At 39.9% G+C, this 22,666-nt stretch overlaps 1 protein-coding gene across 1 annotated transcript; it reads left to right on the top strand.

The window, feature by feature from the left end:
* The first annotated feature begins 809 nt into the window (after nt 1-809).
* On the top strand, nt 810-21,779 carry rad21l1 (RAD21 cohesin complex component like 1). Its single transcript, XM_034132984.1, is given in 15 exon segments — nt 810-895; nt 2,558-2,730; nt 2,811-2,940; nt 3,604-3,703; nt 3,951-4,045; nt 5,414-5,515; nt 9,582-9,674; nt 10,300-10,398; nt 11,618-11,748; nt 11,750-11,848; nt 16,001-16,082; nt 16,181-16,302; nt 16,389-16,493; nt 18,439-18,513; nt 21,600-21,779. Coding segments are annotated over 14 exon segments (1,560 nt in total). The 5' UTR covers nt 810-895; nt 2,558-2,583.
* The last annotated feature ends 887 nt before the right edge of the window (nt 21,780-22,666 follow it).

The following is a 22,666-nucleotide window of genomic DNA, read 5'->3' as shown; positions in this document are numbered from 1 at the left end:
ATTAAAATTGAATAAAAAGAGGTGTGTCCTATGCAGCCAGTGTAGTTCTTTGCGCCAGCATTGATTTTGAGTGATTAGGTCACATGACCTGGAAGGTATTGAAGAAATAAGCTCATTTTCCCATCAAAATATTAATATAAAATATTTAGAGTATTAAAATGGAATAAAAAGAGGTGTGTCCTATGCAGCCAGTGTAGTTCTTTGAGCCAGCATTGAGTTTGAGTGATTAGGTCACATGACCTGGAAGGTATTGAAGAAATAAGCTAATTTTTCCATCAAAATATTAATATAAAATATTTAAAGTATTAAAATGCAATAAAAAGAGGTGTGGTCAATAAATGTATGCTCTAGAGTGAATTTGCTTCACATTCACACGATCGAGAAGCTGTCGATTTATTAAAAACAACATTTTTCTTGTGTAATTGAAAAGTCATTTGTTGATGGTCCCTAAGTGAAAGCCTCGTTTCGCACAGAAGATCTCCCCGTCGTAATACAGCCAGCAGCAGGGGAAACTGACGCTCCTTGCTGGTCCGCGAATGTCCGTCGAATATCCAACCTAAAACTAACTTCACCGCGGTGCCAACCGTCAGATTCAAACCGTGGTGACGCAACGTCAACGGTTCGTTATTGAGAGATACAAAATAAAACAATATATGTATTAATCTTCATCATTTATCGAAATAAATGGGCGAGTTTTAACCTCACCAAACCAAAATATGAATAATACAAATACATATAAATCTCTTTCGGTGGCTTTTTTTTTGTTTGTTTGACCGGAAGTCGCTGCTTGGTTACGTGACAGATTCTAAATTTGTTTACGTGACGTCCTCGCGGTAATGTGCACGTTCCAAATGTCAGATGTCAGATGTCAAAACGCGGCAGTTTCAAAGTTAAGGTAAGTTGAAGCTGAATTAACGGACTACTAGCTGTACAAACATGTTGAATTATATAAGCAAGTTTTACTTTTTACATGTAAATTGTTTAAATATTTCCACCATTATTTCGACAACTAAAACACTAGCCTCCCTTAGCATTTTTAGCTTAGTGATAGCACCTAGCTAACGCAATGCTAGTTAGCCAACTTTTACCGCAAAGACATAGCTGAATTTTTTTTTACAAAACCACAATAGTTTATAAAAATAGTACCGAAAGTCCGACGCTGGTTATAATACAAACAAAAGCCTTCTGCCCCACGGTCAAGATGGTTTTAGAGTTTAAGTTCAGTGACAACATACTTGTTGACATATTGCTTTATTTAACAGATAACGTTTTAATGACTTACTTCACAACTTATCATGTAGGTCGTCTGTGATGAATACAATTATAAGAAGTGGAATTTGTAATACCTTTAGTTACTTTACAGATGTGGATGAATGATGTGAAATATAATCCAGGGCTCTTACGGTCATTAAAAACCTGGAAAAGTCATGGAAATTCAAAATGCTAATTCCAGGCCCTGGAAAAGTTATGGAAAACAATATCTTTCCCAAAGTTTTGGAAAAGTCATGGAAATGTAACTAAAGTTGCATCAAATATCATTTATATTTTATCTAATCGCCGAAATAGTAATACTATAATGATAATAAATACTGTATCGTATAGTAATGAAACGTAAAATGGCATTTAACTGTGGAGGTATTTTGCTGGTGAGAGATTTTAGTTGCTTTAGCGTGTAGAAGCTAGTAAGCTTATTTGATTTGTTTTAGATAGGCACAACATGTTTCATATGCGGACCTTATTTTCCTGTTCCATGTTAAAATAAACCATTTTCAGTGGTACCGCTGAGAAAGAGTCATTTTTTTGGTCATGGAAAATTAGGTAAAGGTCCTGGAGAAGTCATTGAAAAGTCATTGGTGAAAAAGTGTATGAACCCTGATAATCAAGTGTTAAATCAGACTTTAGTTCCACCTGGAGTAAATCCACAAGCTACCCTGCAGTATACAAAGTCATTCAAACTAGCTGCACCTTTACCAGCTTTGAGAACACTTTCATGATCAATCATTATAAAACATATCATATATATTATTCTGAAATGGACCAATCTGCACAATGACTACTTTTACTGTCGCTACTTTAACTATATTTTGATGAGAATACTTTTCTACTTTTACTTGAGGAACTTTTTGAATGCAGGACTTTTACTGTAACAGAGTATTCCTACACTCTGGTACTTCTACTTTTACTCAAGTACAAGATCTGAGTACTTCTACTTTTACTCAAGTACCAGATCTGAGTACTTCTACTTTTACTCAAGTACCAAGACCTGTATACTTCTACTTTTACTCAACTGCACGATCTTAGTACTTCTTCCACCTCTGTGTTTTGTATTATTCTATAGTAAACACTTTCTATTTTGGCTGATATATTAACAGGTATTCTGTTATAGATAAAATAAACAGAAGTGGGCTTTTGTTGTCGGGATAACAGGACGTTGGACTGGGGGCTGAATAAACAGCTGACTGCTAATTCCACTACTATATATATATATATATATAATATCAGCTAAATTAACATTGCCGAATTTAACATAAACAATCATTGTTGTGTTTTTTCACAGGTGACAGCTGACTTCGCTTCTCCAACATGATCTTCTACACTCAACTCTTCACCTCCAAGCGAGGACCCCTTGCCAAAATCTGGCTTGCAGCACACTGGGAAAGGAAACTCACAAAGGCCCAAGTATTTGAGTGTAATTTAGAAACAACTATCAAAGACATCATCTCCCCAGAGGTAAAAGAGAAAGTCAACAATACATCCCATATACTGTGACTACTGTAATACACTGAATCTGAATCTGTTTGTCTTTGTAGATGAAGATCGGTCTGCGGACCTCTGGTCACCTGCTCGTTGGTGTGGTCAGGATCTACTCCAAGAAAGCGAAATATCTCCTCGCAGACTCCACTGACGCCCTGGTTAAAATTAAATTTGCATTCAGGCCAGGTAGCACATCCTGTTTGTCTTGTCTGTCAATGGTTGTTACATTTTAAAGACACAGTTAGGCTCCACAGGGTTTGAAAGGGTTGTGGCTTTCTGAAATATTAACAGGGGAAAAGATGTGATGATTCATCAGCAACACTTTTGATAATCTTTTTTATTAGTTTGAACATAAGAAATAGACCAGAGGCTCACAAGAAGATTCTAACCTTGATAAAAATAACAAATAGAAACACGCAAACATGAAATTATAACTCATTTAAAGTATTTCTTCTTGCAAAAATGGCAGAAAATGTGCTTTTATTATCCTCTTGTTTAGAGATTTTGCTTATTCTGTTTTGTTAAAATGATAAATTATCATACAGTTAAATCAACACATAAACAGTTTAACTAAAATGTGCATTATAACTTGCAACTGAGTGTTAACACAGGTTAATAATCACCATTCGCATTGAGGACGACCACCAGAGGGTGACGTAGACATTATTATTTTATTATTTTGGGAGGTAAGCTCAATGGAAGTCTCTCACTTCACAGACTTACACATACAAATACAAATGTATAACACGCACTCAAAAAGGAGTTTGAGAGGTGAAATCACTGAGTGTTGTTCTGCTCTCTTGTATTTCTAAATGCAGTACATATTGTGTTTCTCTCTCCACACATCAGGTCAGACAGATTTGCCCGACGAGGGGCTCGAGGCAACGCTGAAGGCAATCACCTTGAATGAAGATTTCCCCGACTTTGATACCCAGCTGCCACATCCAAGGTGCCACTGTTTCCTCTCCCTGACGTGTGTATACAGCGGATATGATTGATTTACTCAGGATACAGAATAGCCTGTCATGTTATAAGAAGTGGATCAATGATGGTGACAGAGACAACAGTGTTACAATATAACATGTTTTGAATGATAGAAACAGGGCTAACCCTTTTGTTAAATATTTGGACCACCTTCTAATGATTGAGTGTTCTGTCTGTGTTAACACTATCCTCTCTTCACACGGGGACAACAGTAACATCGACCACTTCTCACTGAACCAGTGTCGCTCAGAGGACATCACGTTGAAAGAGGATATTGGAAGTGGCTTTCTGAATTTGATAGATTTCGGTAAGAACGATTTGCCTTGGTTGTGTCGAGCAGAGAAATTAAATACTGATTATATTCTGTTGTTTATTGTGAACAAATCCTTTTAAAGAACAAAACCAACGATGAGCTGATCATTATTACAAGTATTATCCAAATTGAAAGCTCGATATATCTTATTCTTCTCTGCCAGAGAGCTCTACTATAGACCAAAGACTATTAAAAACACATAAATGAGCCGTTTGTCTCTTAACCCTTAGATGCATAAGTGGGTCTTTTGTGACCCGGTGAGGTGGTTTTCTTGAAGTATCTTTGTAATTACATTTTTTTTATCATTTCATATTCCAGCTATTCCTCAAAAAACATGTTTTGGATATCATGCCATTCACATTTTAAATTTACATTTGATACATTTTAAGAAATTGTAGTTTTTGTATTTCTACCCCAAGCTTCCATAAGTGGGTCAAAAGTGACCCGCATGCATTTCCTATGGGATCCTATGGGAACCTTTGATTCTTATCACCTGTTGCTGTCAGGACTACATTCACTGTAGGACACAGACTACATCACAAGTGACACCTCTCAGGAAGATTATTTTACACAGCCAGATCTGAAACCTGTCAGTATAATAATAATAATAATAATAATACATTATATTTTTATAGGGCTTTTCAAGGACTCAAAATCGCTTTACAATATAAGGGAAGGTTAGGGTGGGGGGTATAGGACTATCAAACTTGATCAACCGGCATGGATTGATGGGGGGTGGGCTATGAGTAGACAAGAGGAGAAGAGATGAGTTTTGAAAAGGGACTGGAATACTGTGAGGGTCTCAGAATAGCGGAGGTCTTTGCATCGATATGTTCAAAACGTTGTCTAAAATGTCTAAAATTATAAATAGTGAAAAATTAAATATAAAATATTTCTAGTGTGAACCAAAATATAATACTAAATATTATACAAGTGATTTTTCTTAACCAAAAATGGCATAAAAACACATATTATTCTAATACGGGTCCTTTTTGACCCACCAAGAGTGTAGGGTCGAGTCACTCGGGCATCTAAGGGTTAAGAAACTGACAGCAAAAACCTTGCCATCACACCAAATCCAAAGCTGAAAAGAGTCCCAGATGAATAAGTTACACACCCTGACTGAGAGACGTTTAGTAAACACCACAGCCCCCAGCTTTTTAAGAAAATGAAATGAAATGATGTATTCATGACCTGCTTCCAAGATTCACATCTGCTGCATTGAATGTGCTTGAGATAGGGAAGTTTGAACATATGAGTGACTGTGGGAGTAGGTTTTTTGGGGGGGGATTTGTTGACAATAACAAAAATGAACAACCTTGAAATGTACCTTTTCCTCCCTTGGTGTGCTCTGATGTGTAGGGAACGATTCCCAGAGCATCAGCGCTGGGCTGCTGGACTTCCAGGGCTTCTCTCAACAGGGAGACGCTTTTGGGGACGAGGACAGAGCAGGAGGCTTCCTGGGTAATGATTGTGAATCGGTCAGGATATATCTTTGCCATATATTACTCTAAAGAACATCATGCACACAAACAAAGCAGAATTCCTTTACTGTTGATAATGGCCTTTTGACCATTTTCATTTTAACAGGGGGTCCGCGGGGTCTTAAAAAGTATTAAAAGTTGATCAATCAATTTAGCGAAAATTAAAAAGTATGAAACGGCATTTCCCAAGGTATTACATTTTGTAGCTTGTTTCCAATAAGTATATGAATTGTCCAAAGAGGTTGTATTCTACAGTCTGCCTGAATGTAATCATTGCGTAGGTGCGTAGTGTGATTCTGTGTAGTTCATTTATGGCATCCCGTTGGATTTGACGTCATCTGAACAGGACATCGCACGCTCACTGCTTGATAGCGCGCGAAGGCCCGTTTACGCCGGTTGCTAAGCAACATCGTTATGGGGAAATGCAAGTTTGCGTCCAAATGTGTATTGAAGTCAATGGCGAGAGAAACGTTATCTTTCAATTCCGTTTGAATTGTGCCACGAATTACACACATGATGTTTGTCAATTTTAAAAGATAATTTTGCAAGTCAAAAAAATACAAATATGTCGTAAAACTGTGAAGTAACACTTTTTTTGGTGTGAAACCGCTCAATGAACTACATCTCCCGTCTCGCACCACACACCCAGACGGCCGTCACGTTGGCACATTTCACTTCTTTCTTTCAGAATGAGGCGGAAAGTATTAAAAGAGGTGAAAATCACTCCAAGTCTGGGCATGTTGAGAGCTGTACATACACACAAGGGGAGTTAGTCGGTTCCTAAGAGCCAGCATGCGGCACCGGGACTCTGGGATTTGTAGTCTTTCTAGTTAAGTATTTTTCATAGTCTTATATTTCAACAGTTTTACGACAAACTGTGACTTTTCTGACATGGAAATTATTTTTTAAGATTGACAAACATCATATGTGTAATTTGTGGCACAATTCAAACGGGATCGAGAGATAATCTTTCTCTCTCCATTGACTTCAATACATACTTTTTCCGAAATAAGGTCCCATGGGTCGGAAGTAGATGGGCGGGACTTCGCCTCTCTATAAGGAGGAAGGACAATCAATACTGTATATAGTCAATGTGAGGTAAAGTGTGTCGTCAAGGTAACCGGTTAAAACTCGAAGTGGCGATGAGGTCTTAAAATGTATGGAAAGGGTCTTAAAAAAGGTCTTAAAAGGTATTACATAACTTATTCAGCAAGTACCCTGTCAGAAAAGACTGCACTTTTTACAGAATTAGATAAATATATATAAAATTATAGAAGACTGAACAACAGCAGATTAAGCGAAAAGGTAAAAGACAAATTAAGTTATCTTCCAAGAAAAAAATCTGACTTTACAAGAAATAAACTCTATTTTCTGAGATTTTCAAGTCTAAAATGTATGAGTAAAAACGTGTTCACAAGATAAGATAAGATGCACTTCCCAATAGATCCCAAGTTGGAAAATGTTTGCGTTGCAGCAGCTTAAAAAACAAGGCATTAAAAGAGTGGAAATAAACAATTAAAAAATGTAAAAACATCACAATATGGATATAAAACAGCATTTTCTTTTAAAGTAGAAAATGTACATGTTGAAATACCAATTTACAGCAAACTAGTCATACACTGTCATAAGTTGACACATGTAAAAGGACTTGAGTAAACCCAACTCACCAGATCGCTTTTCCAAATTCAGGGACTTATTACTCCAAGGTCAGCCTTTGAAGACCAATTGTGTCCTAGCACGGTTAAAAGGATTTCCCCACAGTCTGTTCTTGAGCCTGAATATGTCATGGATGAGGAGGCATTGAAGGCAAATCAAATGAAATATATTTGCAGTTAATCTGGTGAAATGTAACAGTCAGCTATTATGTCATGAAATGTGCTCTTCACTCATTTGAAGGCATCCTTACCCCAGTGGTTTTTTTACACTTTGTCAGCATTTTAGGAGCAATAAATGACTGTGATGTATTTGAAGTCACGATGGTCATTTCACAGTTGCACCGTTAGGATTAGTGTCTGTGAAGCAGCCTTTCACGTCTTTTGAAGATCCAGCCTCTGACGTGTGACACAAAGAATAAATGGCATCTGTTAGGAAAAATCTCCCTGGTCCCCGGCTTGAGCTTCAATCTCAGGATCCATGTATTTGTGATCCTCTCCAGAATGGAAGTAGTCATCACATACAGAGCATCAACTAGTTCCTGAACAGTGTCCTTCACATGCTGATATCCAAGAGAGGGAGTTACACAGTCACAAGGTAGTCTAGGTCAGTGGTTCTCAACTGGTGGAGAACCCCCAAAACATTCCCTTTTTTTTGGGGGGAAAAAAGTCAAACTTTTATTTTGAAGGCCCGATTTTCTAACGCTGAGCATGCAGTAAGGCGTTGGACTGGAAGTACCGGAGACCATAAACGGTTTTGAAAACTTCTGTCACGTAGTGATCATCTTCTCAATAAAACATCTTTGCTGATGTTTTTTCGAGTCTTCTGGCCAATCAGAATCAAGAGTGTTGCCGGAAGTCCCCACGGAGAATAACTTTGCGGTAGAACTATTCTTTATACATCCATGGGTACAACTTCAGATAAAAATGAACACATAATGAAATATGACCCCCGGTTTGATGATTGACAGGTCACAGAACAATGGGGGCTATCTACCCTTACCCACAATTTAAAGTAGTTCACACAGACTCTCTCCTCTTTGCTCTTCTCTCTGTGAGGAGCAGCAAGTTCAGCTTCAGAACAAAGTGAAAAACAAACAATGGCATAAAATATTATTAATATGTCGGGTAGTAATAGATGTATTTATTTTCTTCCCAGAGTGTACCAGAATGCGTAGTTTATGTTAGTATTTCTAAAAATCTCCTGGGGGAGAATCCCCCCAGACCCCCTGCTGGGGATGGGTTTTCAGCATAGGTGCCTTTTCATGTTATACAGTTCAGCTTCGATTCCATCATCTCATTAAACCTTTTTTAAAGCATTCTTTAGTTCTGTGAAGGGATATAAGGGATGCACTGTACTTCACTTTAATAATGTATGCTGAAAAGTGTATATATATATTACTGCACGATATTTTGTTGAATAGATTTGAGTGGTTCAAAAATGTCGGGTCGCGATTTATTGACTAAGGAAAAAGTGGGTCCCGAGGCCTGACCAGTTGAGAACCACTGGTCTAGGTAATCATACATCCTGTCACGGACACAACACATGAGCTTTTTCTCAAAATGTTTTTTTCTTCTTCTGAAAATCTCAAAAATGTTGACTTTTTCTCAAAATTTAAAATAATTTATGTATTCTTTTAAAAAATCAAAACATTATGTATTTTTTCTTTTTAGTCAAAATTCTGACATTTTTCTCAAAATCTCAAAATTCTGACATTTTTCTCAAAATCTCAAAATTCTGACTTTTTTCTCAAAATTCTGACTTTTTCTGAATACTTAAAATGTTAATAATCACTTGTCACTGGCTTGAGCTTCAATCTCAGGATCCATGTATCTGTGATCCTCTCCAGAATGGAAGTAGTCATCACATACAGAGCATCAACTAGTTCCTGAACAGTGTCCTTCACATGCTGATATCCAAGAGAGGGAGTTACACAGTCACAAGATGGAGGAATAGAAAGCAGTATTCAATGTTTACTTCAGATTAGCTCCACGTCAGAAATGAGCATGCTTGTCATATGTCTATCTCCATAGAGGCTGAATCATCATGTTAATCACATAGCTATCATATGCCTCAAACAGTCCTGATGCTCTTCTAGGTAATCATACATCCTGTCATGTTCACAGCTACAGTTGGGATACCTTTGTTATCATGTGACTCTCATGTTGGAAGAGTACATTCAGTGTTTTCCCAACAGCATCTGAAACACAGTTCTCATTATCTCATCAAAATAAAAAGACTCTCTCTGCACCCAGTCATGACGCTTTGGAGCAAGCTGCTGCTACAGATTACGTTATAATCCTAACCTAAATCTGAATATGTTAACTGTGATTTTTCCTTTGCTGTCAAATTGAAGATCGACCATCCTTTCTCTTTTTCTTACGGTTCTGAAGACTTTCTGACAAACAGTGAAAACCCCGAGTCGTCTGAGCTCAACCCAGAAGAGCCTGAAAACACACACATCTCAACACTCGAGGATCAACGAGGTGATGCATCGTCACGATAAATACGTTGGTCTTCTCATAACGTTCATGTTAACATCATGGCTCCCACAGGGCCTTGACATCCTAAGAAGTTTGGGTCAAATGAAGGTCTTGAAAGTCGACATGGCTTATTCAATGGGCTTGAATTGATATGTTGTGAAGTGCTTCATTAACGCTAGGTCTCATTTTAAATATTTAATTGTTACAGCAAGTTAGCTTGAGCCTTTGTTCAAATAACATCTTATTTTATTTATTTTATTTTATTTATTTTATTTATTTTATTTATTTTATTTATTTTATTTATTTTATTTATTTTATTTATTACTATACTATTTCAACAATTAGACAGTTAATACATCCAAAAAACTATTTGATCCATCATTTTGAAGGCATTGGACCTGAAAGGTAATGTTTAAGAAGGTGTGGGAACCCTGTGTTAACACGTACTGAATAGTTCAATAATTATTAGTGCTATGTATTGTGTAGTGCTTTTTAATTTGTGTAATGCTATGCTACGATATTATAAGTGCTGCATTTATCAGTGGGGTTTTGTTAAATGATACAGCTGCTGCATCAGTGGTGTTTGAGTTGTTTTCAAACTAAAAAACAAACCCCGTGTGTTTTCTAGACCCTGATTGGACAGAGGTGGTGACCCCGACTCAAGACGAGACCACGCTGCTGACCAACGAGAAGGAGGGCTTCGCACTGGACCCTGTGGCAGTCACTCGTAGGAACAATCACACACCTCTCAAGCTGTGTTCCTGCACTTCACATATTTTATGCACACACACCTGAAACCACCTGCTATTAAGCTCCTTTACCCACAACGACAAAAACCCACAAACACTTAGTAATATCTGTCTTTTGTTTTCATTTTGAGAGGTTTACTTTACCCTGAAGTAAGCTGCTGGTTCCCTCCACAAAAAGCAATGGGATCTCTACATAGTATTTTGGAAAATAGCTCAAAATAAGATCTGTGGAAACGAACCTGTTTGATAAATGCACGTTCTGTTCAGCCAGATAATCTCCACATGTCTACTTTTATAATGTTCGAATCATAAATCTAATGTCCAGAAGCAAAATGCTAACGTGATGCTATAAAGGAACTACAGGCGAGTACAGCAGCACGACTTCAACGTCACGCCAACTTCAGATCCATATTCAAACACACAGATTCTAAATGGTACGAGTTGAAGCGTTTGTTTGAACACTTTGCAGGAGGCAGGTACTTGCTTTCAAGCAGAACAGGGCAAACTAACTTAGAGGAGTGTTCACGTGTTCGGCGTAATGACGTACAACGACCTCGACAACTTCTGTAGTCCTATTCAGCCACTTGGTAACAACCATCGTTTTTCAGACACGTCAACTCTTCAGAAATCACCAGTGGGGTCACTGCTGATGGATTTAATGTCGTAGAACAAAACGTGATCCGTCTCTTCAATGTGTCTCAACCACAGACCTTATTTCAGATATTTTCCTAAATCCTATGGAGAGATCCCATTGGCTCTGAGACGAGGGAACAGGAAGTGGAGAAATGCTGACTCACTTCCTGGTTTTAGGACTCTATTCCTGGATAGATTAGTATTTATCGGCAGAAAAGGAAACAAGACACACGGTGGGTAGGACTGCTCAATTAATCGTATTTTAATCGCAATTATGATTTTGGCTTGCAACGATTATGAAAACAACATAATCTAAATAATAAAAAAATAAATGTATTGATTTTTTTAATTGTTTTTTCAGTTGAATTATACTTAAAGTTCTGGGTAATCAACTGTTAAAAACATACTGTTCACATTTTTTGTGCGAAATTCACAATTCCATATTCGTGTGTCCATGTGGTGTCAATTTCGGGACAGTGTGACGCCAGCCTAAAGGACGTGTGTACTTTTGCCATCTCTGCAAACGGTCTTTTTGATCCTCGACCCTCTACTGTCTGTTTTCAGCAAACTCTGAGAAGAGGAGGGGGAAGAGGAAACGTAGGCTGGTGGTGGATCAGAGCAAAGAGCTGAGCAACGAGTCGATCAGAGAGCAGCTCTCAAACTGCTCAGATCTGATCGCTCCTCTGGACATGGCCCCCCCCGACCCTGCAGCTCATGCAGTGGAAGGAGAGCGGCAGGGCAGACAAACTGTTTGCTCAGCTGTGTTCAACTGTAGCAGCGCCGCAGATAAAGAAGGTAACATGAACAAACACCTGCGATGTTGTCTCACCAATATCTCAAAGTCAACTTGATTGTCCATCTTTCAGTTTGTGTGTACAGACAGAGAGATGGAAATACCGTTTCCCACAATCCAGAATACAAATATATATAAAAATATGTATATCCTATATATACACAATCCATAGACACATTTATACATATGCACACATCATGACATAAATAAAACCACAACAATCAATACATACAAAATAACAGTATCTATGTGCCTTGTTAATTGTTTACTTAAAGTGGACCTATCATGCTATATTTAAATGATATATTGTAGGGCCATACCTATATAAGGTATATTTATACGTTTCTGTTTTCAAAATACCAAACAGATCATGCATTTTAGCCATGCCTCATTTCGCTCTATGTGCTGTTTGCTGTCTACGGGGCTGATTCTGCTGACCACGCCCCCCTGCAGGAGAGGGGAGCCGTGCTCTGATCAGCTGCTGGGCTGTCAGAAGAGGGGGAGAAAAAGAGATCTCCGTCCTCCGTGTTTTATTATATAGAGTCGTTATTCATTTGTTTTAAAGCTCAATAAATAACAAAGAAGACCTTTGATCGGCACTTTTCTAATTTTGTCCGGAAGATTGAAACTTTAACGGACATCTTGACCGGCGAAACAAACTGAAACTGAAACTCTGCCGCACGGTCCCCTCGTTCCTTGGAAGAGGCGGAGAGGTGGGTGTTTGTCATCTGCTGGTGGACTAACCGGAGAGAATTACAGTGCTTGCCTCGACGGGGAGGGATTGCATTGAATTAAAGCAGCGGGAGCAAACGCTTGCCTCGGGGAGGGAGAAAAAAAGCCACAGCGGAGAATAAACAGAAGGGTAACCATGGTAACTATGGGCGGGAAGTCTTCTTCGCTGCTTTTGTGGCAGACTACAGCGCAACTTACAGGCCTGGCATATGTACTACAGCGTCTCCAGCGCTTTCGAGCGGCAATGGCCGGCCGTGGCCCAACCCCACATTCCCCTGATAGGTGGAGAGTTGGCCCAATAGCCGTAGCGCCACCGTCCTGACGTCAGGACAGTGTTCAAATCTGGATCAGTTTTTATCAGATCCGTTGCAGCCCCTTTTTTAGAGATTTGGGTATGGAGGAAAATAGAGAGGGTTGTGTTTCTGACACTTGGTGAGTTCCCTGGAACACCGGGGACACATATTCATGTAGAAAAGACGTACAAAAGTGCATTTTGCATGATAGGTCCCCTTTAAAGTAAAAAGTCTGCATCAGATTCAGGAAGTTTTCTCAAACCGAATTGTTCATGCCTGTTTTCTTAAAATGATGAATCTCATTGTCCACGTAAATAAAAACTTTAAAGTGCAAGCCAGTTGACGCTAACACCGCTAACGTAGTCCCCATGAAACACACTAAACAAAGGAAAGATGAGAGAATTCAATCAAGAGCCCCATGTACCTGCCTCTCTTTCCCTTTCCTGTCTTACTTCAGCTGTTTAGAATGGAGCTACAAATGTAATATCTCTAAAAGAAATATATGTTTAGTGACTTCTGCAGCGTAGTGGATATGTCATTGAACAAAAGCAGAAGTAAGAAAATTAGGGATGCTCCGATCGCCAATTTTGGGGCCGATCGCCGATCCGATCGAGTGGGCGGGGCCTATGGGGATCTTCCATTTAAAGTGATGTTTAAAACTCAGTTAATGGGGCTCAGTTAATGGCGCTTCCACAAACAACAACCAACATCATTATTACATTCAAATGAAGTACATTATTCAAGTTTACATTCACTTTGGAGAATAACACGGGAGAAATGAGCGGACGCGCTCTCTTTTCCTCTCTCCCTCTCTCTCTCTCCTGACAGCCTGTCATCGTCTAACTCTAAGTGTGTTAGGTCTAACTCTAAGTGTGTTAGGTCTAACTCTAAGTGTGTTAGGTCTAACTCTAAGTGTGTTAGGTCTAACTCTTAGTGTGTTAGGTCTAACTCTAAGTGTGTTAGGTCTAACTCTAAGTGTGTTAGGTCTAACTCTTAGTGTGTTAGGTCTAACTCTTAGTGTGTTAGGTCTAACTCTTAGTGTGTTAGGTCTAACTCTAAGTGTGTTAGGTCTAACTCTTAGTGTGTTAGGTCTAAACTCTTAGTGTGTTAGGTCTAACTCTTAGTGTGTTAGGTCTAACTCTAAGTGTGTTAGGTCTAACTCTTAGGTGTGTTAGGTCTAACTCTTAGTGTGTTAGGTCTAACTCTTAGTGTGTTAGGTCTAACTCTAAGTGTGTTAGGTCTAACTCTAAGTGTGTTAGGTCTAACTCTTAGTGTGTTAGGTCTAACTCTAGTGTGTTAGGTCTAACTCTTAGTGTGGTTAGGTCTAACTCTTAGTGTGTTAGGTCTAACTCTTAGTGTGTTAGGTCTAACTCTTAGTGTGTTAAGTGTGTTAGGTCTAACTCTAAGTGTGTTAAGTCTAACTCTTAGTGTGTTAGGTCTAACTCTTAGTGTGTTAAGTCTAACTCTTAGTGTGTTAAGTCTAACTCTTAGTGTGTTAGGTCTAACTCTTAGTGTGTTAGGTCTAACTCTTAGTGTGTTAGGTCTAACTCTTAGTGTGTTAGGTCTAACTCTAAGTGTGTTAGGTCTAACTCTTAGTGTGTTAGGTCTAACTCTTAGTGTGTTAGGTCTAACTCTTAGTGTGTTAGGTCTAACTCTAAGTGTGTTAGGTCTAACTCTAAGTGTGTTAGGTCTAACTCTTAGTGTGTTAGGTCTAACTCTTAGTGTGTTAGGTCTAACTCTTAGTGTGTTAGGTCTAACTCTTAGTGTGTTAGGTCTAACTCTTAGTGTGTTAAGTGTGTTAGGTCTAACTCTAAGTGTGTTAAGTCTAACTCTTAGTGTGTTAGGTCTAACTCTTAGTGTGTTAAGTCTAACTCTTAGTGTGTTAAGTCTAACTCTTAGTGTGTTAGGTCTAACTCTTAGTGTGTTGGGTCTAACTCTTAGTGTGTTAGGTCTAACTCTTAGCGTGTTAGGTCTAACTCTTAGTGTGTTGGGTCTAACTCTTAGTGTGTTAGGTCTAACTCTTAGTGTGTTAGGTCTAACTCTAAGTGTGTTAGGTCTAACTCTTAGTGTGTTAGGTCTAACTCTTAGTGTGTTGGGTCTAACTCTTAGTGTGTTAGGTCTAACTCTTAGTGTGTTAGGTCTAACTCTAAGTGTGTTAGGTCTAACTCTAAGTGTGTTAAGTCTAACTCTTAGTGTGTTAGGTCTAACTCTTAGTGTGTTAGGTCTAACTCTTAGTGTGTTGGGTCTAACTCTTAGCGTGTTAGGTCTAACTCTAAGTGTGTTAGGTCTAACTCTAAGTGTGTTAGGTCTAACTCTTAGTGTGTTAGGTCTAACTCTAAGCGTGTTAGGTCTAACTCTAAGTGTGTTAGGTCTAACTCTTAGCGTGTTAGGTCTAACTCTTAGCGTGTTAGGTCTAACTCTAAGTGTGTTAGGTCTAACTCTAAGTGTGTTAGGTCTAACTCTTAGTGTGTTAGGTCTAACTCTTAGCGTGTTAGGTCTAACTCTTAGCGTGTTAGGTCTAACTCTTAGTGTGTTAGGTCTAACTCTTAGTGTGTTAGGTCTAACTCTTAGCGTGTTAGGTCTAACTCTTAGCGTGTTAGGTCTAACTCTTAGCGTGTTGGGTCTAACTCTTAGCGTGTTGGGTCTAACTCTTAGCGTGTTGGGTCTAACTCTTAGCGTGTTAGGTCTAACTCTTAGCGTGTTGGGTCTAACTCTTTAATGTGTGTTCTGCTCCGCTCACCGGTCCGTCACAGTGGGCGGAGCTGCAGGATTTCTGCTTCACACACACGTTGCATACCGCTATTTTATTGTCTTTTTCGGACACCTTAAAATTTGGCGAGCTTGTTTTGCCGCGCACTGAGAAAAGTGTCATGTATTTTACGTCATGCGATCGGCTCTCCTGATCGGCATTTATAGAGAGCACCGATCGATCGGCAGAGAGTGAGTATCGGCCGATATCAATCGGCGGCCGTTCGATCGGAGCATCCCTAAAGAAAACGTATTATAGCAAAAGTGGGTTTTACGAAGACATTTGTTAAGGTTGGTTAAGGAGGCCCAATTAAACAAGAAATAGTAAACATTTCCTTTGAAGTGAAATGACTGCCATCTGATCTAGTTTTACTTTTGCAGCTCTTTGCCAAGACTATTTTCCAGGTGAAACTCTCAGTTGTGCATCAGGAGGTCGAGGTGATGCGCAAGGATGGAAGAGATGGTTGGAACTTCAAATCTAATTTGATTGTTTTTTATCAATGGCGTTGTCCTCTGTTCTTTTTTTTTTTAATGTAATCTGCTTTATTTGATGACGTACAGCTCAGAGGGACATCACCGTCGTAGATTCATCGATAGATCAGGAAACAACTTACAACACGGATGTGAGCGACCTCGGTCACATGACTGATAATCAAGGGCAGAATAACTTTGAGCTCCGAGAAGTAAGTCAGGATTTAAATTCATTCGTTCATGGTGCCATTTGACCGTTTCTCTGTGTGGTTCATCGTGTGTTCCTCGTGTCTGTCAGGATGGGAACATGTCGGACTTCACTCATCCTGAACTTCCCTCAGAAGACTCCATGTTTGTCCATCCGTCCTGCCTGCAGACTCAGTCCTCCTCCCTCCACACTCAGGTGCCTGAACACACACAACATATTAGATTAGATACAACTTTATTGGCATTGCACAGAGGACAATGAAATGCATCCAACCAGCGAGTGCACGAGGCTTCAATAAAGTCTCATATCAGATCAATGTGTATAAATATGAATAAATGAATTTTGATAAGGTGCGGATTTAGAGCATATAAGGTCCGGGGTTAAGGCATATCGCTCCAATAAAATGGTAGGCCAAGCTTAAAATTGTCAAATGTATCGTTCTATATCAGGGGTCTCCAACCTTTTTTAGGATGAGGGCTACTTTCAAAAAATAAAAGCACTTTGAGCACAACATGAATTGATGGAAACAGCTCTCAACACTCAGATGAAAGAGAGCTGTATACTTTTCAATAATCCAAACATCTTTAGAATATGATAATAACAAATCATTTAAACTGGTTTATTCTTATCTTATGTTACCTAGTCTGCATTCTTTCTTTTTATTTATGCATATTTTACTAATCACTCCCCTTTCAAACTGTTTTTTTGTTACTGTCCTATAGTACACATTGGAATGATTTCTAGGCTATATTAAATAGATAAAGGTATGCTCTCTCGCTCTCTGTCTCGCTCGCTCACAGAGGCTGTGTGCTCCTCCGTGGCGATGACGGCTTGCGTTGAAAAATAATAATAAACATAGGCCTATTTGTAAAGTGGGGGGACTCAAACGGGATTTCGAAAAGTGTCACGGTTAAACTCCTTATGAAGCGGTGAGGTGCCGCTCCACATTGCTTGTGTGTGTGTGTGAGAGTGTGTGAGATGTTTGCATAATTTATGTCTGTAAATGATTTTGGTTTCAGTTGTGTGTGTGTGAGCAGGCTCGGATTGGCCATCGGGAGATTCGGGACTTTTCCCGGTGGGCTGCTGCCTTCGGTGGGCCGCTGGCTCTGGCATAGGTGGGCCGTGGACTTTCACAGCGCCGGTACCGCATCCGCCACCGCAAACACCCGCTGTTGCGAGGCTCCGGCGGGTCCGGCGCAGCGGCGCTGTGAAAGTCCACTGCCGTTGCGAGTCTCCGGCTGTAACAGTCCACTACTGCCCGCGAGGACCCAGGTTCGATTCCGACCTGACGTCCAAAAAATTAAAAATAATAATAATCTCCCGTTCATCGCGTCCATTCGCGACCCACCTATCACACCTTGAGTAAAAGTAGAAGTACTCAGATCTTGTTCTTGAGTAAAAGTAGAAGTACTCAGGTCTTGTACTTGAGTCAAAGTAGAAGTACTCAGATCTTGTTCTTGAGTAAAAGTAGAAGTACTCAGATCTTGTTCTTGAGTAAAAGTAGAAGTACTCAGATCTTGTACTTGAGTCAAAGTAGAAGTACTCAGGTCTTGTACTTGAGTCAATGTAGAAGTACTCAGATCTTGTAATTGAGTAAAAGTAGAAGTACTCAGATCTTGTACTTGAGTCAAAGTAGAAGTACTCAGATATTGTACTTGAGTCAAAGTAGAAGTACTCAGATCTTGTACTTGAGTAAAAGTAGAAGTACTCAGATCTTGTACTTGAGTAAAAGTAGAAGTACTCAGATCTTGTACTTGAGTCAAAGTAGAAGTACTCAGGTCTTGTACTTGAGTCAATGTAGAAGTACTCAGATCTTGTTCTTGAGTAAAAGTAGAAGTACTCAGATCTTGTACTTGAGTAAAAGTAGAAGTACTCCGATCTTGTACTTGATTAGATGTTAGTTTTAATGTTGGCTCCTTGTATTTTAAGGAATTGTAAAATCCTTGAAAAGTCCTTACATTTGAACAAAGAAAATGCTTCCACGTTACTCGGAGCAAATTGAACGACAAACCTAAGAACTCGTAAAAAAGGCAAATCTATCAGCGTTTGCCAGATGGCAAGGTTTAATTTCCCATGATGCCTTGCTGGAGGTGTTCCCGGCTCCACTGACTGAAAGGTGTTCTTCTCTTTGTGCCTGCAGTCTCTGCTGGAGAGCCAGGACCTCGAGGAGAAGAAGCTGACCAGACGCACTCAGAACGTCCTCCACGCACTAAAGGTAAGGATAAACTTGAGGTATTAGAAGCACAGTAACACCAACTATCCCACAGTAACACCAACTATCCCACAGTAACACCAACTATCCCACAGTAACACCAACTATCCCACAGTAACACCAACTATCCCACAGTAACGGGCCGTCTCCACGGCAGCGTTAAAAAAATCTTGGAGGTGGGCGTATCTGAAGCTTGGGGATTTTTTTGCGATCAACCAATCACATGAATCTCCCGCCCGCGACATACGAAGCCAAAAAGCCCGAAGTAAACTGGATATAAACTCCCCAAAACAGGCGAAAACATACCACTGTCTCTGCCACCTCCCTCCATGCCTGGCTCCTCCGGTTTATATCCCGGTAGGTCTGGTCATAAAGCACCGGGTGATTCCCTACCGCTAATTTCTCCTCCATTTTTTGGAATATGAGGAAATGATCTGCGGGATATCTCTCCCAGCATACACGCCGTTTGATTGGCTAGAGCTTGAACTGTCAGATTTGCATACACGGGATTTGATTGGCTGACGCTTCCTCCTCAGCTTCAAAAGTTGAACATTGTTCAACTTTGGATCTTGAAAATCCTGAGAATCTCCGCTCGCCTGCCCACAATGCATTTCGGCGAAAGCGAAAAAAAGTGACGTCACCCCATTCAAAGTGAATGGGCAGAAGCGTTTCAAGATTTTTTAACGCTGCCGTGGAGACGGCCCGTAACACCAACTATCCCACAGTAACACCAACTATCCCACAGTAACACCAACTATCCCACAGTAACACCAACTATCCCACAGTAACACCAACTATCCCACAGTAACACTAACTATCCCACAGTAACACCAACAGTAACACCAACTATCCCACAGTAACACTAACTATCCCACAGTAACACCAACAGTAACACCAACTATCCCACAGTAACACCAACTATCCCACAGTAACACCAACAGTAACACCAACTATCCCACAGTAACACCAACTATCCCACAGTAACACCAACTATCCCACAGTAACACCAACTATCCCACAGTAACACCAACAGTAACACCAACTATCCCACAGTAACACCAACTATCCCACAGTAACACCAACTATCCCACAGTAACACTAACTATCCCACAGTAACACCAACAGTAACACCAACTATCCCACAGTAACACCAACTATCCCACAGTAACACCAACAGTAACACCAACTATCCCACAGTAACACCAACTATCCCACAGTAACACCAACTATCCCACAGTAACACTAACTATCCCACAGTAACACCAACAGTAACACCAACTATCCCACAGTAACACTAACTATCCCACAGTAACACCAACAGTAACACCAACTATCCCACAGTAACACCAACTATCCCACAGTAACACCAACAGTAACACCAACTATCCCACAGTAACACCAGTAACACCAACTATCCCATCAGGGGTGGGGAACCTTTTTCCTCTCAAGGGCCATTTTCAACATCTTCCGAGGGCCGTACAAATTATTGACCTCTGCTTAAAAATACTAAAATCACAGCCCATTCATTTCACCTTTCTTTCTTGCTGTGCAAAGAAAAAGCAACCTCTCAATCCAGATATCTTACCATGACTCGCGCATGCATGCACGTGCACGGTGTGGCATGCATGCACGTGCACGGTGTGGCAGGACCCCCACCACAGAAAGATATGGACACAAGATGTGTGCATATGTATTTAGTTTCCTATCCATGTGGACATGATTTAAGTGGGGGGGGGACCTAACATCCTCTAGGGGGGGCATGCTCCGGGGGGCATGCTCCTGTCACTACACCCCTGTCAGACGAGACATATACCACGTGATGACACGTTAGGCTCGTGTTGTGTTCAAGGACCCTGACCTTGGCCAGGAAAAACAGGCACTCGCTTGTTTAATTCTTTACGGTCTAGATTTCTGTAAAAAAAAAAATGTTTGCGTGTGTTTATAAATTACCTCGAGGGCCGTACCAAATGGTCTCGCGGGCCGTAGGTCCCCCACCCCTGCTCTAAAGAATAAGGCCTTAACTGGTGTTAAGTCTTAAAGTCTAAAAATGCTAAGATATGGAAAGTTGGATTTTTGTACTAGTATTCTTTCTGAATTAGCTATTTTAAATAACAAAACATCTATTTTATGGATATGTGTTGTATATAAAATATATATATATAACCTATAAATAAAACTGATAATGCTGCAGTGGTATCTTAATTCTTTTTTCAGAGCTGTATATATAATTCAAATGTATATATATATATATATTTATGTACAAAATGCCCTTGTATTAAGAACACAGATTGGGATAGCATTAAAAACAACAAGCAATCTTACAAAGTGAAGCCTTTTGGTTCCTAGGAAAAGTACGACTTGATTGCAGAGAATATCTAGTTATTTCTTTGGAGCTTTATAATCTCAGAAAATGTTAAAGTTTTCTTTTGTAAATGTTTCTTTAGTGAATTCAGATTTATTTCCCCCTGAAAATGTACCGCTTTAATCCAAGAGATTATTCAACTCATTATCTGTGAAAGTATTCTAGTTTTTTCTGAGTTTTTCTCAGAATTTTACCAAACTGTCTCCAGCTCCACATTATTATTTATTATATTGTTAACCTCTCATGGCCCTCGTCCTCTGCTCTGTTTAACATTGAAGTGTGTGTGTGTGTGTGTGTGTGTGTGTGTGTGTGTGTGTGTGTGTGTGGTGTGTGTGTGTGTGTGTGTGTGTGTGTGTGTGGTGTGTGTGTGTGTGTGTGTGTGTGTGTGTGTGTGTGTGTGTGTGTGTGTGTGTGTGTGTGTGTGTGTGTGTGTGTGTGTGTGTGTCTGTGTCTGTGTCTGTGTCTGTTTGTGCCTGTCTCTATTTGTGTGGCTCTGTGTGTGTATATGTCTATGACTGTCTGTGTATTTATGCCTGCCTGTTTGTTTGTGTCTGTATGTGTGTGTGTGTGTGTCTATTTGTGCCTGTCTGTGTGTGCCTGAGTCTATGCTTGTGTGTGTATGACTGTGTGTGCGTGTGTGTGCCTATGACTATTTGTGTGTGTGTGTGCCTGTCTCTTTATATGTGTGTGTGTGTGTGTGTGTGTGTGTGTGTGTGTGTGGATCCAGAGCAGCAGATCCTCCCTCTTCAGTCTCCAGGCGTTGTGTAAAGGACGCTCTCGTTTCCAGGCGGCCACGACCTTCTTCTGCTTCCTGGTTCTGAAGAAACAGAACTCGATCCAGCTGCAGCAGAGCGCGCCTTATGATGACATCATCGCCTCGCCCGGACCCACGTTCTACGAGCAGTAACACACACACACAAGGTTCATCGACGACACGGCGTTCACTCCATCGGCCGTGTGTTACTATGTCAGTTTTAAAATAATTCCAGATGATCTTCTGAGTAAAAAAAATGTCAAATCTCACTGTATTTTATCCGTCAGACGCATCGTTTGTGACTCTGGTGTTACAGTTTGTCCCGGGTCAGACAACATGTACTCTTGTGGGTTGAATGATAAAATTATCCGTCTCACACACACATCCGTTTGTGTCTCGTAAATATTTGTTTTGTTCTCAGCACTTCTGTTTGTGATAAATTATTAATGAAAGTTTTGGTCTGACTTTGTTATTAAGTCTCCAGTATCGAGCAGCAGATATGGGTTTCACATCCCCACATCATTTTAGTATTTATCTACATTCTTGTCGTATTTTAGAATTGAAATTGCCTGCTTGCTTTGTTTGGGTTTGGCACCCTCTTGTATTGATTATAATGCACATGCGAGAACTGCTGTGCACCTTCTCTCTAATCTGAGAGAGAAAACATTCAGCTTGTCTCTCTTTGCCCTGTGTATTTATAACAGAAATATTTATCTTATTTGTATTTATTCTCACAGTTTAAGCAGCATTGTTTGTTTGTTACTGAAGTTTGGAATGTGAAACGTAATTCTTATATTAATCTGTTGGTTTCATATTCTTGTTATTTGTTTTCTGTATCTCAAATCCAGAGAGTTCTCACTCCTGTTCTGTGTCTGAGCTGAGCTGAGCGTTCAGTAACACGTGCAGATTCATGATCCATATGTTAATAGACCTAATTGACTACTTCCAACTTCTGTATTTTATGAATGTTGTCCCGTGCTTTCTGCTGACATCTTCCCCTTCTCTCTTCCCCTTCTCTCTCTTCTTCCTCCTCCCCTTCC

Source organism: Trematomus bernacchii, unplaced genomic scaffold (genome assembly GCF_902827165.1).
Source record: "Trematomus bernacchii unplaced genomic scaffold, fTreBer1.1, whole genome shotgun sequence".
Lineage (NCBI taxonomy): Eukaryota > Metazoa > Chordata > Actinopteri > Perciformes > Nototheniidae > Trematomus > Trematomus bernacchii.
This window is presented reverse-complemented; position numbering and strand designations above follow the sequence as displayed.